General features: G+C 42.0%; 1 protein-coding gene across 1 annotated transcript in view; it reads right to left on the bottom strand.

Annotated features, from left to right (window-relative positions):
- The window catches only part of LOC128533834 (NACHT, LRR and PYD domains-containing protein 12-like), a 60,504-nt gene that overhangs the window by 26,732 nt on the left and 14,440 nt on the right, over positions 1 to 19,332 (bottom strand). The window contains exons 6-7 of the mRNA XM_053508091.1: positions 12,605 to 12,799; positions 8,784 to 8,957 (exon numbers count right to left, since the gene is read on the bottom strand). Of these exons, the coding sequence (XP_053364066.1) occupies positions 8,784 to 8,957; positions 12,605 to 12,799 (369 nt within the window). The remainder of the gene's footprint in view (positions 1 to 8,783; positions 8,958 to 12,604; positions 12,800 to 19,332) is intronic.

The raw sequence follows: 19,332 nt of genomic DNA, 5'->3' as shown, positions 1-19,332 counted from the left end.
ATACTTTACTTTACTGGATCATTGTGTTAGGTATGTACGTAAGTAGTACACACACAGCCATATACTTTAAGTGTACTATGTATACCTAAGGTTGTTCCACTTTTGCATAAAAGTACACCTACATATTCTTTGCACTGCTAAGATTTAATATACTCAGCATACTATTTTTTGACTTGGGCAGCCAAACAAACTTTGTTCATGTCATGTAAGTGTAACTGGTGTGAATAATACATTGATTTAATCTTGCTTGTTTTGCTTTTCCCTTTCTTATTTGTATAATTATTATTTTTATTTTTATTCTTTCACTTTTATTTTATTGTCCATGATGTTTTAACTCTCTTCCGTTTTGTTTTATCAGTTTAATGAACTTCACGAATTCTTGTTCTTCGGTGATTGTTCACAAAGGAAAAAAATGTTAAAGTAGTGGAACTCTATTGCCGAGGCTTTGTTTGGTGGGGGGAGCGATATTAGCTGGACACTTCAGGCTTTCTCTGCATGCGACGTTGATTGCCTCAGTCTACCTCTGTGCGAGGCTCACGAGCGCATGTGTTATACGGTTCTCCCTGTGAATGACTCTGTGTGTGTGCCAGAGAGGGAGAAGCTGTCGCCTGTTTCACCCCCTGATTATTTCTCCTTGTTGCAGAAATAAAGAAAGCACTGAATTTCATCCCTGCATGGTCGCGTGGTACTTGTGTGTGTGAGAGTGACCAATTCAGACATGCTACATAAATTTGGTGCCGTGACCCGGATGCACCAGATCTGCTGCAGCTGATTGCTGGGGTTCGACAACGCGGGATCACAACGCTTCTGAAATCAATAAAGGATCAAGGTTTTTCATTATTGACATTCTTGTGGCAGTGTCTGGACATCGAGTTGAACTGAGTAACTGAGTCCTCACTCACCTTATGCACACATTGGGCATCACACATTGTGTATTTTGAACTGTAGTTTTTTTTGGTTCCTTAATTCTGTTGTAGATAGTGCAGTAACTGTGAAGTTAATTTCCTTGCATATATTTCCACCTACTATATAGTTATCATAATATGGCAGAGGGGAGGTGGAATGAAAATTTAACTACGCCACACATTGGCAGGGGACGTGGTTTTTTGGGGTTATCAGAGCCTATAGTTGGTAAACCACGTGTTTTGGTCTATGATTCTGTGACTACTCAAACCACATCACATAATAACGAGCTAAGTGAACCAAAATCTTCCACTCCGGTTGATGCTGGTTCGGATAATGTTACAGGGCAACTACGCGATCTCATTGGTGAGCTTGGAAGCCAGATTGGTGACTCAATTGTCTCACGGTTGTTAACCAGTCACAGTTCTGCACTGCCTCTTTCTTCTCAGTCATTTGAGCAGCAAACCTTTAGCACAACGCCCCTGTCTACAAATCTTGATCTTTCCAAGGTGAACCTAGTAGTCAAGACTGACATTAAAGAACCTCAAATGTTTAGAGGGGATGATGGCGATAAATGCTCCATCTTGGAATGGATTGAACAGATGAATGTGTATTTGAGCAAAAGGGGTTGCAGCAAAGCTGCTAGTGTAGAAGAAATACTGAATCATCTCAGTGGTCGGGCAAGAAGCATTGTTAAGGTTAAGCTAAAAAGTAGCCCGGTTGCAGTACTATGTCCTGAAGTAGTTTATGAGGTACTACAGCGTTACTTTAGCGAGAGCCCTGGCTCTTGCCAGCCGTTAGCTGATTTTTACGCGACTCAGCCAAAGCCTAACGAGCACCCTGTTGACTATTGGGTTAGGTTGAATGAAGCAGCCGAGCTAGCAGATGCTCACCTATGAAGGAGTGGCGGCAAGATGGAAAGCATTAGCTCGGAGATCGCAATGATGTTCATCAGGAACTGTCCTGAACCTGACCTTTCGAATGTCTTTAGGTGTAAGCCCATAAGCAAATGGTCGGCTGAAGAGGTCCAGGAGGCCATTGATGAGCATGAGAGAGATCTTAAGTCTCGAAAGCCACTTCCGTCTGTGCTTAAAGTTGCTGTAAATCAAGCTGTTGTTGCTGAAAAGCCTGTCAGCACTCAGGTAACAGTGGGAAGCGAAAGTACAGTCATGACTTCTGCTGCGTGCTCTACAAGCCCGCACACTACAACAAGCGAGGCTGCAGAATTAGGCACTTTAGAGCGCGTGCTGAAAATGTTAGAAAGGGTGTTGGAGCGCACGACTTTACAGGGTTCAGAACAAAACCCTCGAACGTCACCTTGGTATCGAACTTTACCATGTGCAGTGTGTGGAGACCGATCCCATTCGACTCGCTCACACTGCATGAGAGAAAAAAGATGCCTTGAGTGTCTAGAGTTTGGACATCAACGCAAAGGGTGTCACAGAGGTGTTGCACAGGGTGTTGCCCAGATTAGTAACGATCAGGAAAACTAGATCACTCACATTCGGGAGAGGGCAGTGTGAGTGTTGAGAGTCAGCCTCTCAGCAGCGAGGATGATCCTATGTTAATTTACAGCAACCACTGTCAGGCCGAATTAAGCGGCAGCATAATTTTATTTCAAAACATAGCGAAGCTAGAAAAAGCTGATAGTTTGTTTTACACTGAGGTGTTGGTAAATGATGCGATCACTTGCCAAGGCCTGTTGGATACTGGTTCAATGGCATGTACTATTAATGAGGAAATAGAGCGTAAGCTACTGGGTGCATGTGAAACTCTTGAGGTTGAGCAGCCCCATGCCGATGTTTTGCTCGTTGGTTGTGGCGGTGTTCGGGTCAAACCTAAGTGTATCTATCGGCTAAAAATGTGTGTGTATGGATTTCCAGTTGTCGTACCGACTTTGGTGGTACCAGGGCAAAAAGATCAGCTGATCGTTGGTACTAACATCCTTAAGTATGTCATTAGTCAACTTAAGCAATCGCAGAGTTATTGGCGTCTCATGAGCCAGCCAAATTTCACGGGAGTACCAGAGATTCAACAATTCTTGAGTATGCTGTCTGGGCACGATAGATGGGAGGGTGGTAATATTCCAACAGTCGTCGGTACTGCTAAGCTTACTCAAGCAGTCACACTGTTACCTCGGCAGGAGTACCTTGTGTGGGGTAGGCTCCCAATGAGTTCCACTGTTTCTGTGGGTAGTACTGTGATGATTGAATCATCTAGGGCACAAACTCATAAGAAGGGTGTTCTTGTTGGGCGAGTTATAGCTACGCTGCCTGGTGACAGATGGGTACCAGTTAAGTTAATCAACCCATCTAGTAAGCCTGTCACTTTGAGACGTAATGCTAAGATAGCAGATGTTTCTCCTGTTTTGGCGGTAGAGGACCTTGACACTCAGTCTGGACATGGTGACAGGAAATTCGTGAACATACAGAGTCAATCCATCTCCTCTAGTGCAGATGCAGAGGTTGGTTCTCCTTCTGGTATTCGTGACGCACTGCAGAAGCTCGGACTCTGTGATCTTGACCTTGAGTCCTGTGAGACGACTCCGTACTGGAAAGACCAGCTTCTGCAGTTGATTCAAAGATATCAAGATGTGTTTTCTAAACACAAATTAGATTGTGGTAAAGCCAAAGAGTTTGTTCACAGGATTCACCTATCAGACAGTCGGCCGTTCAGGCTCCCGTATCGTCGTGTTCCCCCTGCTCAGTATCAAAAACTGAGAAAGGTGCTCTCCGAAATGGAGGAGCAAGAGATTATCCGCAAGTCTTGCAGTGAGTGGGCATCCCCGTTAGTTTTGGTATGGAAGAAAAGCGGTGATCTCCGTGTTTGTGTTGATTACCGTTGGCTTAATGCCAGGACTGTTAAGGATGCTCATCCCTTACCTCACCAAGCAGACTGCTTAGCAGCCTTAGGTGGAAACGCGATCTTTAGTGCAATGGATCTTACCTCTGGCTTTTATAACATCACAGTGGCGGAGGAGGACAAAAAGTTTACGGCCTTCACAACGCCGATGGGGCTCTTTGAATTTAATCGTTTACCTCAAGGACTCTGCAATAGTCCTGCTTTATGCGCCTGATGACGAACATCTTTGGCGATCAAAATTTCTTGACGTTACTCTGTTATCTGGACGACCTACTTGTGTATGCCCCAGGTGAAGGTGAGGCCATTAAGAGGCTTGAGATGGTGTTCAGTAGGCTCCGAGAGCATGGGTTAAAGCTAGCCCCCAAGAAGTGTCATTTCCTCCGGAGGAGCGTGCGTTTTTTAGGGCACGTCATCGATAGTTCAGGAGTAGCAACCGACCCAGATAAGGTTAGTGCTATTGGAGCGGTAGTAGAGTCTGACTTAATGATGGAGGATGGAGTTACCCCATCCCAGAGGAAAATTAAATCGTTCCTTGGGATGGTTTTGTATTACCAGAGGTTTATCCAGAACTGTTCTACCATAGCAAAACCCCTGTTTGCCTTGACAGCTGCGCCCAGGGGTAAGAAACCTCCGGGGAGGGGTGCTACGTTCAGGAAGTTGAGTCCTGATGCCTGGAAGGAGGAGCACAGTATGGCCTTCCAGCAGTTAAAAGCTGCGTTGATGAATTCTGTAGTACTGACGCACCCTGATTTTAGCCGTCCATTCATTTTGTCCACTGATGCATCTATGGATGGTTTGGGCGCTGTACTGTCACAGGTTACAGAGGGTGAGACTAGAGCCCGGCCAATTGCTTTTGCCAGCAAAGCACTCACGCGCGCTCAGGCAAGGTACCCTGCTCACCGTTTAGAGTTCTTGGCTTTAAAGTGGTCCGTTTGTGACAAATTCAGCCACTGGCTGAAGGGTCACGAGTTTGTTGTATGGACGGACAACAATCCTTTGACTTACATCCTTACAAAGCCTAAACTCGATGCGTGTGAGCAGAGGTGGGTTTCCAAGTTAGCACCCTACCGATTTAGCATCAAGTACATACCTGGCAGTAAAAACGTGGTGGCCGATGCTTTAAGTCGTCAACCCTTCGTCCGTAGTCAGGTCAGTCAGAGGCTGTTGAATGAGCCATACAATGTGTTGCTCAAAGAAGCGGAACAATTTGGCGAAGAGAAGGTGCAGCATGCATTCAGACTTAGTACTGATATTCAGAGCATTGAATGCTCTCCCTGCGCAGTGTTGAGCCATTATCCACTTTCCAATGCCGAGGTGTCTGCAGTGTTACAAAGTCACAGTCACTGGGAAGCAGGGGTTGAGTCGAAAGCGATCTCTTGGATTGCCCAGGATACCCAACAGTTGTTGCCCCGGGGGCAGTGCCCACTGCCGGTCTTCTCATTAGATGAACTTCGAGACAGACAACAAAATAACCCCTGTCTGTCCAGGGTTCTGTTCTATGTTGTTAGGGGCAAGAGAGCCTCACGCCGTGAACGTGCGGGTGAGACGTATAAGGTGCTCAGAGTTTTGAAACAGTGGGACAAATTGAAGATGCTCGATGGCGTATTGTATCGTGTAAGCAAAGATAATTTGACAGGGAAGAAGCGATTACAATATGTTGTCCCTTCTTCCTTAATTATGCAGGTCATGACAGGGGTACACGACGAGGCAGGGCACCAGGGCCACGGTCGAACAATGCATCTGGCAAGACAAAGATTCTTTTGGGTTGGGTTGGAACGTGACATTCGCAGGTATGTTAGGTGTTGCAAGCGCTGCGTGGTTAGTAAAACGCCTAAACCTGAGGGTAGAGCACCATTGGAGAGCGTGAAGACGTCCAGTCCGATGGAGCTCGTGTGCATCGATTTTTGGACTGCAGAAAATTCAAAAGGTCGTAGTGTGGACGTGTTGGTCGTGACTGACCATTTTTCTCGGATGGCTCGAGCTTTTCCATGTCGTGATCAGTCAGCAAAACAAGTAGCGCGACAGTTGTGGGACCATTATTTCTGTGTATACGGTTTTCCTGACAGGATTCACTCGGATCAAGGGGCTAACTTTGAGAGTCAACTGATCCGAGAGTTGCTGCAGGTTGCTGGAGTAAAAAAATCTCGAACGACTGCATATCACCCAATGGGAAATGGGAGTGTTGAGAGGTTCAACAGAACCTTGGGCAATATGATCAGGGCACTCCCACCGAGGTCTAAGGAAAGATGGTCGCAGTTGCTTCAGACACTGACATTTGCGTATAATTGTACAGCGCACGAATCCACTGGCTACGCCCCGTTTTACTTAATGTTTGGTAGGGTTCCAAAGCTGCCTGTGGATGTCATGTTCAGTAACATTGGGAGAGACAGTGACGTTGTTGATTATGACAAATATGTAAAGAGGTTACGAGATGACCTGAAGGAAGCGCTCTCTGTCGCTCAGAAAAACATCGATGTCAGTCAGCAGCGTCAAACTGATTTGTACAACCAAAAGACGAAGGGTCATAACATTGAGTTGGGTGATCAAGTTCTGCTAGCTAACAAAGGTGAACGAGGGAAGAGGAAACTAGCAGACAAGTGGGAGTCCACGCCCTATAGGGTAGTTGCAATGAACCCCCAGTGCCACATTTACCGCATTTGTAACACCAAAACGGGTCAGGAGAAAACTGTCCATCGCAATTTGTTGTTGCAAGCGAATTTCCTCCCACTTGAGCTGGGGGAGCATGAAACATCGGAGAATAGCGGTGGATCTGTATTTAGCAGTAGAAGTGGTTCAATGGTTGATGTTGCTGGTATTGAATCCGAGGTGTGTTCCTTGTCTGAGCGAGTCGCCAGTTGGGTGGAAGAGACTGCAGCTTGTGACAATCCTCAACAGACATTATCCATTGTGTCTGATAGTGCTGAATCACTAAACATAGCCCCTGAGTCGTCGGGACAGGAGCAGTGGGTTCCAAAGGATGACTGTACTGAGGAGAACAGTAGCATGGGCTGCTTGGATGAAGGACTGAGTCCTGATTTGCATACTTCGCGTTCTGAGGCAGTTCTCCATAGTGACTCTTGTATTTCCGCTGCTGAAGTTGTCAAGCCACCTCTTGGTCCCAGAGAAATGTGGGTTCGGACCAGAGTGGGTAGGATTGTGAAACCCGTCAACAGATTGATAGAGAACATGGCCCAATCCTTCAAAACTCTTGATCCAGTTGGTGGGATTGTAAGATCTTTATCGGGATGAGAATATAGAGTACAATATTGTTTTATATTATTTTGAGTTTTATGATTAGTCAATGCATTTCAGTATGTTATTCCAGATGAGAGACGTGGTTCGTCTGAGATGAATGGTGTTTAAGGCACCCTTTGCAGGTGATTGCAGTAAGCCTGATCAACTTGCCGTATTCACCTTCCCTGTGAGTGGGAGACATGTTTTGTTGCACAACTTTCTGGATAACATTAGGTCTAATGACTCCAGCGTATACTTATCCCTATTATGGTTAAAATTCGTGAAGTTCAGGGGGGAGAATGTAACTGGTGTGAATAATACATTGATTTAATCTTGCTTGTTTTGCTTTTCCCTTTCTTATTTGTATAATTATTATTTTTATTTTTATTCTTTCACTTTTATTTTATTGTCCATGATGTTTTAACTCTCTTCCGTTTTGTTTTATTAGTTTAATGAACTTCACGAATTCTTGTTCTTCGGTGATTGTTCACAAAGGAAAAAAATGTTAAAGTAGTGGAACTCTGTTGCCGAGGCTTTGTTTGGTGGGGGGAGCGATATTAGCTGGACACTTCAGGCTTTCTCTGCATGCGACGTTGATTGCCTCAGTCTACCTGTGTGCGAGGCTCACGAGCGCATGTGTTATACGGTTCTCCCTGTGAATGACTCTGTGTGTGTGCCAGAGAGGGAGAAGCTGTCGCCTGTTTCACCCCCTGATTATTTCTCCTTGTTGCAGAAATAAAGAAAGCACTGAATTTCATCCCTGCATGGTCGCGTGGTACTTGTGTGTGTGAGAGTGACCAATTCAGACATGCTACATAAGGATGGTTTCATCTACAAGCACCCAGCAGATTGGGCAACAGATATACATTCGCCATTTCTATGGTAGTTATTTGAAGGGTCAGGTTGCCTGCTTGCCATCTGGGCACTGGGGCCTTGCCCAAGAGTCCAACGGTATTGTTATGTTGTTTATTGGGGTTGTTTATTTTATGTTGTTTAAGTCACCATAGATCATTGCAATCAACATAATGTAATTTCAAACCCTTTGAGTCTGTTGCAGGGCCTTCAACACAACCCCAGTAGCAGCCATACAGGTAGAACTTGTAAAACAGAACATGGTAGTGACTTTCCAAAAAGCAATGTGATGGAACTCTGTATTTACAGTAGTGATCATGCACTGTGATCTCCTCTCATACACACACCTATTGATCCTGTTCTCAACTTCAGCTCTGTGTTACTGTATGAGTGTATTTGATTGGGTGAGTTTATTTATAGATATTCTTTCTTTAAAAAAAATAAATAAATAAGCGTTAATAAAAACTGAAGGGTTTTAATACTGCTTCTATGATACAGATCTGGCAATCCTGTTTATAGCAGCTAGATGGAGACGAATGTTCACTGACAAAATAAACATTATTTCAGCTTTAAGACCAATAAAATGTTTCTCATTTGCATTTCCCTGCTGCTTTTAAACCCTACAGCTCACACACAGTGCATTTAGTTTGTGTCCCAGGTGCAGTTTGTGTGATTAGTTACAGTGTTTTATAAATTTCACTGTCATTTCAGACACACTGCAGTCACATCAAGTCATGTTTTGCTCTGCAGCTTCTCACATACGTACATCTGACCCAAAGACTCTGTGACAAATCATCAGTGTGCAGTGAAAAGAAACAATCTTCCTCCTTAGGACATTGATGATCAACCTAAAACTTCTGCTTCAGTCTCACTATTAAAAAATGTGTCTTACTGAGGAGCAGGTCATGTGACTCTCAGAGAGATGATCTTACCTCAGTATCTCCAGTTTACAGTGAGGATTCTCCAGTACAGCACAGAGACACTTCACTCCTGAGTCTCTTACTTTATTCCAGGACAGATCCAGTTCTCTCAGGTGTGAGGGGTTTGATCTCAGAGCTGAAATCAGAGCAGCACAGCCTTCATCTGAGACACCACACTTACCAAACCTGTAGAGAGACACAATTACACACTCTTCATTACCAGATTTTTTATCTTAGTTTCTTTGTTATAAATATGATGTCTGTCATGTTGGACTATCTGTCTTCTCCTGATAATCACAAGGTATAATTAACACTGACAAAAATATTAACACAGTTTGGGGACATTAGTCGACCGACACTTGCCTGTAAAGAGTTATGGTGTTTTTTCTACCCTTTCGCTTTAAACCTCTGTTTCTTTATGATGACACACACACACACGCACACACACGCACACACACAAGATCAGTTCATCTGAGCCTATCAGCATCCAGAAAGTCTGGGCATGTCACCCCCCCCTCCCTATCAGATTTTACTTTTAGTGAAGCGGCCAGTAAAGTGACCAATGCAAAAGTTGTAGCTGAATACTGTGAAACCTCGGATTGCGAGTAACGCAGTTTGCGAGTGTTCCCCAAGATGAGCAAAGATTTTAAATACATTTTGACTTGGAAAACGAACATGTCTCGGTGTACGAGTACAGAGTATCATGTATCACATGCACTTCTTGTTTTGACGCCGAGCGTCACGTGATCACAAATGAGCAAATGGTTTTTCTCTCTCTTGTGCTGCAGAATTGTGGGTAATAGTCTCCCCTGCTGGGTCTGACGTCTCTGTGTCTGTATGCATGTGTTTAAATCTCATTAGAGAGGTTAAAATTCTTCTCTCTGTATCAGCCTGCTCTTTTTTGTCTGTGTGCGCACATCATTGAACACTGTGCCCCCCACACACACACAGACCCCTCTTACTTTCGGCCTTCACAGACACACACAAACACACTCCCTCTACTCTACACAAAAACACTGCTCTGTCGCGATATTTTCAAAGGTAAAATGCAGGTTAATTTGTTTTATTTTTACTTTACAGCAGTGATTCCATTAGTGTGTCACTTAAATGTGTGTTATTTGAGAGATTTCTTGTTTATTTTTCCCATAAAACAGTGTTTCAGCTGTGTGCACGCGCGTGTGTGAAAAGAGTAAAGGAAGGGTAACGAGAAGGGGTTCGTAAGCTTCTGCGAGGGCCGACAAAATTTTTTACATGTTTAATTTTTCGCGCGGAAACGTAATCACAGCGCTGAATCTTAATGCACCGTACTTATGGCCACCGCGCAAGAGTGTGCGTTATCAGGAAACCGGGCCCAGATTTTCAACAATCTAATAAAAGAAATTGCAAATATGACATTCAAATGTATTTCCAGACTACAGCAAAGTTACACACAAAGTTAAAAAGCTTTTATATTAATAAGAATATTCAATGTGTGTGTGTGTGTGGCCTACAATATATTGGCACCCTGTCCAGGGTGTCCCTGCCTTATGCTTAAAGTCTCCTGGGCTAGGCTGCAGGCCCCCAGCTACCCTTAGATGGAAGGCCCCCAGCATGGAAGATAGATGAAATAATAAAAAAAACACTCAAGGGCTAACATAATAAAGAGCACAATCTCACTTTATATTCAGTATCTTTTTTTACTTTTTCTTTTTCCTCCTTTTAACTGTACATTCTCTATTATTTATAATAAAATAAATAATAATAATAATAATTATTATTATTATTATTATGTTTGCTTATGTTTTTGCTGTTTCTGGGGGGGGCTAAGTTTCCTCGCTGCTCTCATACATTCTCGTTGTTCCACTGCTCCTGCATGACTGTTGCATTTCACATAATATTGCATGTTTTTGTTGTATTTTCTCTTTAAAAGGTTTGTCAGCTCCTAAGTCTTCTTATATAAATAGTGACAAAATGTCCCCCCCCCCCCATACTGTCCTACATGGAGCTGCTGGAAAGCATGAGGAGCTTGGGTAAGTTAGGCCCTATTTTATTTGTTTTGTTTGGGTGAATATTTTAAATGTAAGTGATTCACTTTAACACTGCAACGTAGGCTGCCCTAGTAAAAAAAAAAAAAAAACACATTAGTATATTACAAATATATTCAAATCTATTATATTGCAGATATACTAATAAAAAATGTACCATCAATTAATATATAAAAAGTATATTAACATCAGGTTTTTACATTAAACTTTAAACATATTTCACAATAATTATACTGTAGTACCCTTTCCAAAAATATATTATAGGAAAATATACTTTAAGAAAGGTTGGTGTAATTTCCAAAGCACACTTATTTAACTTTAAAATTTACTTTTATTTATTTTTAAAATAACAATAATAATAATTGTAACAGTGTACAGGGAGTATACATTAGAATACAAATGTTAATATACAGTAATATATTTTCAGTTGAATTTGAATGTATTTATTCATGCTTATATTTACTTTCTCTCTCGCGAGCACACTCTTAAACTCGTTCTTGCGCTGAAACTTTTGCATGTTCAAGCTTATTTATGTGTTTGAACTCTATCTCTTCGTGCACTTAAAATCATAAAGCTCAATATCATAAAGCTTGCTCAAACTGCAGCAGTGTTAGAACGTTTCCATTATTCCAACCAACCAGAGACTAGAGTTGGGGCAACACCAGCCAATCAGAAACTGAAGATGGGCACACTCTCTGTTTCGGGATTGGCTCTGCTATTCTCCGCTTCTATTTTGAATTCAAGGCTGAAAGCTGCCTCATTCCGTGCGTTAATTTTTTTATTTTCATTGGCATGAGGTAAATTTCATGTTTTTAGTTAGGTAGTTTAAAATAAAGTACGTAGTTTAAACTGCAGAATGTATTTTTTTAGTGTATTAGTGCTAAATCTTATGTACTTCACTTCTAGTATAATGAATACTCCTTTGTGATTTTTCATGCATGTTGTTTTAGTCAAGACCTTTATAATTATTCTACCATCATCACTCAGCAAAGTTTGGCCGATAATCTGTTAACTACTAATAACTCTATCTCACCTATGCGGTTTCACATGGTGGCTGTAAGTACGGTTCATCATGATTCACCCAACACCCAACACCAGTCTGGAGCAAGTACACCTAATTATCCTTTGGCATGGAAGGATTTTATATACTTAGTAAAAAAAAGGATATTATGCTAAGATGGACATGCACAGTGGAGAAATCATGTGTGTGAACCAATGCTCTTATTTCCAGAATCTCACTCCAAGCTTTTCTGAAAAGTTGGTAGCTGTAGTTACATAGCTGTTCTGTGTTAAATACCAGATAAAATATTAATCTCATTAGAAACCTCATGGTATGTGAATGAGCATTACATAGAGACAGCAATGAAAAGTCAGTTTCTTCCTCAACCACCAATGTATGAAATTGATAACGGGCAGCAGAGCATAAAAATCATGCATTTACCATTAGTCACCATAATATCCATTATGGATCATCATTGATTACAAAAATTGCACTTTGGCTAACAAGACATGAGAGAAAGGTCAAAAGCAGGTGATAAACCCACTGGAATTAAATCAGATGTCTTGTTTTTATTTTTTAATGATTCATTTCTTGGTCTGAAATAATAGGTTTTATTTTATTTTTAAGTAGAATTTTTATTCATTAAAAATGCAATTTTATAAATAAACCATAAAGTTTTACGGGTGCTATGGCGGTGCTATGGCTATCCTAGTAGTTGCTACTGTACAACACCCCAAACCCCTTTAAGACAACACCCATAGTTGTTACTGTGTTTACATACAGGATTACTCTCAAAGAGATGATTTTACCTCAGACTTTCCACTTTACTGTGAGGATTCTCCAGTACAGCAGAGAGAGTCTTTACTTCTGAGTCTCCTAGTTTACTGTCGGACAGATCCAGTGTTTTCACAGTCAGATGCAGTTCTCTCTGATTGGAGGTTTCTGAGTTGAGCGCTGAGACCAGAGCTGACCAAATTTTCACTCCAACTTTATCACACCTGATACTGAAGGAAAAAAAAAAATAATAAAAATCAGTTAGTGCAAATGATTAAAAGGCTGAAATCTTTTACTGCACATTCTTATTTTACAAATTCTAAAAGTATTAACACCAGTTAGACAATATGCCCAAAGCGACACTACAGCTAAAATGGTAATTTTAACAACCAATGCATATGTTTTAAACATTTCCAGAGTGGCTTAGTTCTATATGTGTAGTTTTAACAGATGTACAAAAGAAACACACATACACACATACACATTTTATACAGTGCAGTAGCAGAAGTATAGCTAATCGCATCCTAATTTATCTAATCATAGCTAGCATAACCAATGTTAAAAGATTATAAGAAGCTACTATCTTTAGGTTAACTGGAATGTAAACACAAACACGCGCACACACAAGAAGCCAAACAACCCCAAAAAATATAAACAGATTAGTCAATTTATCTCAAATGGATTAAGTTAAAGGCTAACTACAGCTAACTAGCTAGTATCTACAGTAGGGTTGTAACCCTCCTATTATAAGACGGTGAGTCAAAAATTATCCACACTCGAGCTATAGAACTTATTTCAATTAACTTTTAGAAAAGACAAATTTTATACTTAAAGTATCCATACACTTTGTCCAGCTGTCAACAAGCTTTTGTATTCTCTCATTAAAAAATGTTTTAGACTGACTGAGGAGACAGTAGCCTTGACCGGAAAGCACTGATAAGAGATTGTGGCCAACAGCATTTTAATATTTTTTAAATAATCTTTGACTTATCCTCATAATATAGGATTGACGTAATTAAAAAAATAATAATAAATGAATAAATTAATAAATAATTGTCTTTAATAATTTGCCCTGTGGTTTTCATATATACTGTATCCAATGAATACACAATAAATACAAGCCAAACCATACAGTTTACTGTGAAGCATGTGGCAGGTAATAAAGATTCATGTCATAAATATTGTAGTTTACAGTCTATAAATATGTCAATGTGCAACTTATAATGGTTTGAATAAATACTGTAACTGCCAGTTTCTTCTCTATATTTATATGCTGTATTTATAAGTCATTAATATTATATATTTTTAAAATTTTAATTTAATAATAAATACAGTGTTAAGCGGTCATCACTTTATGGTTACAGATGATGTACAGTAAATATAACAGCTGTGTACACAATTGACCAGTTTAACAGTAAAATAAGATGACACTGGTTTAGTTCTGAGAAAAATTTGCTAATTAAAATATGCTAAACACAAATGTTAAAATCATTACTAGTATTAATACTATTAAGATATTATTAAAATTATTAATAGTAATGATTCTGTTTCTTCTTGTAAATAAACTATTTTGACGGGGTAGGTGGGGGCCACTAAGGAAGTCAATAGGGCTTATTTATGCAGTATTATGAAGTGGCATCAAAATGCAATAAAATACAGTACCACGACATACAAGTTCAGTAACAGCTGTCGTCGTCGTCCCCTCCCCTTGAAATATAACCGACCACATGGAATCAGGCGGATACAGAGAGGGAGAAAATAGATCTTTAACCTCTCTAATGAAACCTTCTTTTTCTTTACACGCGCACACACACGTATGTTATATAAACAGTACACGCACACTGTACACACACACGTACAAACACAAATTAAATGCGCACACATGTGGTTACAGTGTTATAGTAAACAGTACACATGTGCACAGATGTTGATTATACCAGTAAGAGGCGCACACTAAGACCGAGCAGGTGAGGCGATCACCCAGAATTCTGCAGCGCAAGAGAGAGAAAAATGATTGGCTCAGTTGTGATCATGTGACGCTCGGCATCAAAACAAGAAGCGCATGTGTGCCACATGATACTCGGTAAAATTTATTAAAAAAATTTTTGCTCGTCTTGCGGAATATTTGCAAACTGCGTTACTTGCAATCTGAGCTTCCACTGTAAAAGTTACTTTATCAGCTGTTTTTATGAATAAATGGACAAAATATTTTTCAAAAAAATAATGATTTTCAGGCTTCTGTGGCAACGCTACTTTTAACTTAATACTACCCATATTAGCGCACAGGGCATTGCTCAAGATTTTGTAAATCGTGCTTACCGTACCATGTAGGGTTAGGAGCGATAACATGTTGAGGCATATGCCTATAACTGCTGCTGGCCATGACACTGACCCTCTGCCTCAGCTCTGAGCTCACCAATCGCGCTGGCACAGCCTGTCTATGAGTAAGCCCTCAGCCATGTTGGAGACTCAACCCAAGGTCCGTGGCAAGTGCGCCCATGCTTGTGTTCTCCATCAGTGTAACGGGTTTGACCCTTATGCACAGGTGGCACCACAGACACCTAGATACAAAGGTGAGGTCTTACGGAAAAAAGGGAAATTCGATTCAGGCATAATGGGGAAAGAAAGGGTTAAAGGAAGAACTTTTTGGGCATGGCCACTTGGATGTTCCGCAGGGTTCAGTTTTAGGTCCACTGCTTTTTTCCCTTTACATGCCTTCTCTGGCCAACATAATCCGTAAGCATGGTATTAGTTTTCATTGTTATGCTGACGACACACAGTTAAATGTCTCAGCTAAACTTTTCTTTGTCTTTCGGCTGTTCCCTTTCAGGGGTCGCCACAGCGAATCATTTGCCTCCACCTAACCCTATCCTCTCCATCCTCTTCTCTCACACCAACTAACTTTATGTCCTCTCTCACTGCATCCATAAATCTCCTCTTTGGTCTTCCTCTAGACCTCCTGCCTGGCAGTTCCAACATCAGCATCTTTCTATCCAAACCACCTCAATCTGGCCTCTCTGACTTTATCTCCAAAACATCTATGTGGGTTGTCCCTCTGATAAACTCATTCTTGATCCTATCCATCCTTGTCACTCCCAAAGAGAACCTCAACATCTTCAGCTCTGCTACCTCCAACTCTGCCTCCTGTCTTTTCTTCAGCGCCACTGTCTCTAAGCCGTAGTGCATTGCTGGTCTCACCACTGTCCTGTACACCTTTCCTTTCATTCTCGCTGATACTCTTTTATCGCACAACACACCTGACACTTTTCTCCACCCATTCCAACCTGCCTGTACCCGCCTCTTCACCTCCTTTGAACACTCTCCGTTGCTCTGGACCGTTGACCCTAAGTACTTAAAATCCTGCACCTTTTTTATCTCTGCTTTCTGTAGCCTCACCGATCCTCCCTTTACACACATGTATTCCGTCTTGCTGCGGCTAACCTTCATTCCTCTGCTTTCCAGAGCATACCTCCACCTCTCCAAATTTTCCTCCACCTGTTCCCTGCTCTCGCTACAGAGCACAATGTCATCTCCAAACATCATAGTCCATGGGGACTCCTGTCTTACCTCATCTGTCATCCTGTCCATCACCAGAGAAAACAAAAAGGGCTTAGAGACGATTCTTGATGCAGACCCACCTCCACCTTGAACTCTTCTGTCACACCTACAGCACATCTTACCACTGTTTTACAGCTCTCATACATGTCCTGCACCACTCTAACATACTTCTTTGCCACTCCAGACCTTCTCATACAATACCACAGCTCCTTTCTTGGCACCCTGTTTTCTCTAAATCTAAAAAGACACAATGCAACTCCCTGTTACCTTCTCTGTACTTCTCCGCCAGCATCCTCAAAGCAAATACTGCATCTGATGTACTCTTTCTAGGCATAAAACCATATTGCTGCTCACAAATGCTCACTCTGCCCTTAACCTAGCTTCCACTACTCTTTCCCACAGCTTCATTGTCTGGCTCATTAGCTTTATACCTCTATAATTGCCACAGCTTTGCACATCTCCCTTGTTCTTAAAAATTGGCACCAATACACTTCTCCATTCCTCTGGAATCCTCTTACTCTCCAAGATCTTGTTAAACAAACTTGTTAGAAACTCTACTGCCACCTCTCCTAAGCACTTCCATACCTCCACAGGTATGTCATCAGGACCAACAGCCTTTCCACTCTTCATCCTCTTCAACGCCCTTCTCACCTCACTTCTACTAATATTTGCTACTTTCTGTTCCACAACAGTCACCTCTTCTACTCTTTGTTCTCTTTCGTTTTTCTCATTCATCAACTCCTTAAAGTACTCCTTCCATCTTCCCATCACCCTCCTGGCATCTGTCAGTACATTTCCATCTCTATCTTTAATCACTCTAACCTGCTGCACATCCTTCCCATCTCTATCTCTCTGCCTTGCCAACCTGTACAGATCCACCTCTCCCTCCTTACTGTCTAGCCTAGCATACAAGTCCTAATATCCTCTTTGTTTGGCCTTTGCCACCTCTACCTTCACCTTACTCTGCATCTCCCTGTACTCCTGTCTACTCTCTTCAGTCCTCTCAGTGTCCCACGTCTTTTTAGCTAGCCTCTTTCCCTGTATACACTCCTGGACTTCCTCATTCCACCACCATGTCTCCTTGTCCACTTTCCCCTTACCTGATGATACACCAAGTACCCTCCCACCTGTCTCCCTGATCACATTGGCTGTAGTTGTCCAGTCAACTAAAAGCCCCTCCTGACCACCCATAGCCTGTCTCAACTCCTCCCTAAAGACTACACAACATTCTTCCTTTCTCAGCTTCCACCACTTTGTCCTCTGCTCTGCCTTTGTCCTCTTCGCCTTCCTCACCACTAGGGTTATTTTACACACCACCAATCTGTGTTGTCTGGCTACTCTCTCCCCTACCAACACTTTGCAATCACTGATCTCTTTCAGGTTACAACGTCGAAACAAGATGTAGTCGACCTGAGTGCTTCTGCCTCCACTCTTATATTTCACCCTATGTTCCTGCCTTTTCTGGAAGAAAGTATTTACTACTGCCATTTCCATCCTCTTTGCAAAGTCCACCACCATCTGTCCTTCTGTCCTGTCTTTCCTGTCTCCCCCTTTCACTCTCTCTCTCTCTGTCGAGCTACACATGTCGTTCCTGAGCTGCCAGTGATCCAGACTTCCTCTGCCCTCCGGACCTGTCTGACCCATCCTGGTGCCCCGCTTCTGGTTGGAGATCTTGTCACATGGATGCCCCGTGTGTCTCTTTGGGATGCGTCTGGTGTCTGGGGATGATTCTCTCTACCTAAAAGATGGTTCTGGCCTTGACTGGTGTTGGCAACTGTTTCTCTGGGGACTTGACAGTTCGATAGTTCAGGACTGGAACTTCCTACAAGTCTACCCGAGTCTTCAATAACTACCTGGACTCCATATTAACATCAATTAACATCAGCTATTATAGCTGAACTGCCTGCCACCTAACACACTGTATAAATGCAGATCATTTACTGCTTTCTGTTTCACCCAAATAAGGATGGGTTCCCTGTTAGAGACGATTCTTGATGCAGACCCACCTCCTAAGTCTGGTTTCTCTCAAGGTTTCTTCCTATTACCATCTCAGAGAGTTTTTCCTTGCCACTGCCGCCCTCGGCTTGCTCACCAGGGACAAACTGATCATTTAGATTCATACACATTCACATTTCATACAAACTTAAATAACTCTTTTGATTGTTTAAAGCTGCTTTGCGGCAATGACAATTGCTAAAAGCGCTATACAAATAAAATAGATTTTTCAATTGATTGAATTGAATTGAATGTCCGTCGGCAAAAGTGGGCTCTGCACGGAAGTAAGGGTGCTAGGGTGTAAAGGGCAGTATTCCGGACTTAGCTTGAAAGTCTCTGAGGTGCGTAACATCGCCTGCTCTCGTGCCACTGTCCAAATACTCCACTGCACGTGTCATGTTATTAGTGAAAAAATTGTTCCATGTTTATAGCGAAACCCGCTGGCCAATTTTGTCATTGCCAAGTATCAATTTCCTGTTTGGCCATTTTATCACAAGAGTTACTCAGGAAAGCATTGTCTTTTACAATCTCGAATCATCTGCTTGTTTAAAGCCTTCTAGAAGCATTGCTTAATGTAGTTAATCCAAGTTTAATGATTCAGCATTTCCATGTATTGTATGATTTTGTGCACTTTGTACATTTTGCGAGGCTGTGTACCATAAGCAGCTCACCTGTTATCTTCACTGTGTTCTTAGGTTAGCTATGTTAGCTATGTTGTTTCCCTGGTACTTGTACTTTATATTGAGAGCCTATTCACCTGTTTTGCAGTGTCTCTGTATAAGAATACAGTGAAACCTCGGATTACGAGTAACATGGTTTACGAGGGTTCCGCAAGACAAGCAAAGATTTTTAATAAGTTTTGAATTGGAAAACGAGCATTGTCTTGGTTTACGAGCACCCAGTATCATGTATCACGCATGCGCTTCTTGTTTTGACGCCGAGTGTCACGTGATCACGACTGAGCCAACGTTTTTTCTCTCTCTTGCGCTGCAAATTGTGGGTAATTGTCTCCCCTGCTGGGTCTTAGTGCTCGTCTCTTACTGGTATAATCAACATCCGTGTACGCGTGAACTGTTTACCATACCACTGTGACCACGTGTGTGTGTGTGTGTAAAACATATTTTATTTTGTGTTCGGAAGCGTGCACAGCCGGCACAGTCTCAAATTACGCTCGCGCGCGCACAGGCACGCACAGCGATGAGCTGAGGAA

This window comes from Clarias gariepinus, chromosome 12 (assembly GCF_024256425.1).
Source record: "Clarias gariepinus isolate MV-2021 ecotype Netherlands chromosome 12, CGAR_prim_01v2, whole genome shotgun sequence".
NCBI lineage: Eukaryota > Metazoa > Chordata > Actinopteri > Siluriformes > Clariidae > Clarias > Clarias gariepinus.
The sequence above is the reverse complement of the archived record's forward strand: the minus strand, read 5'-3'. Positions and strand labels throughout refer to the sequence as shown.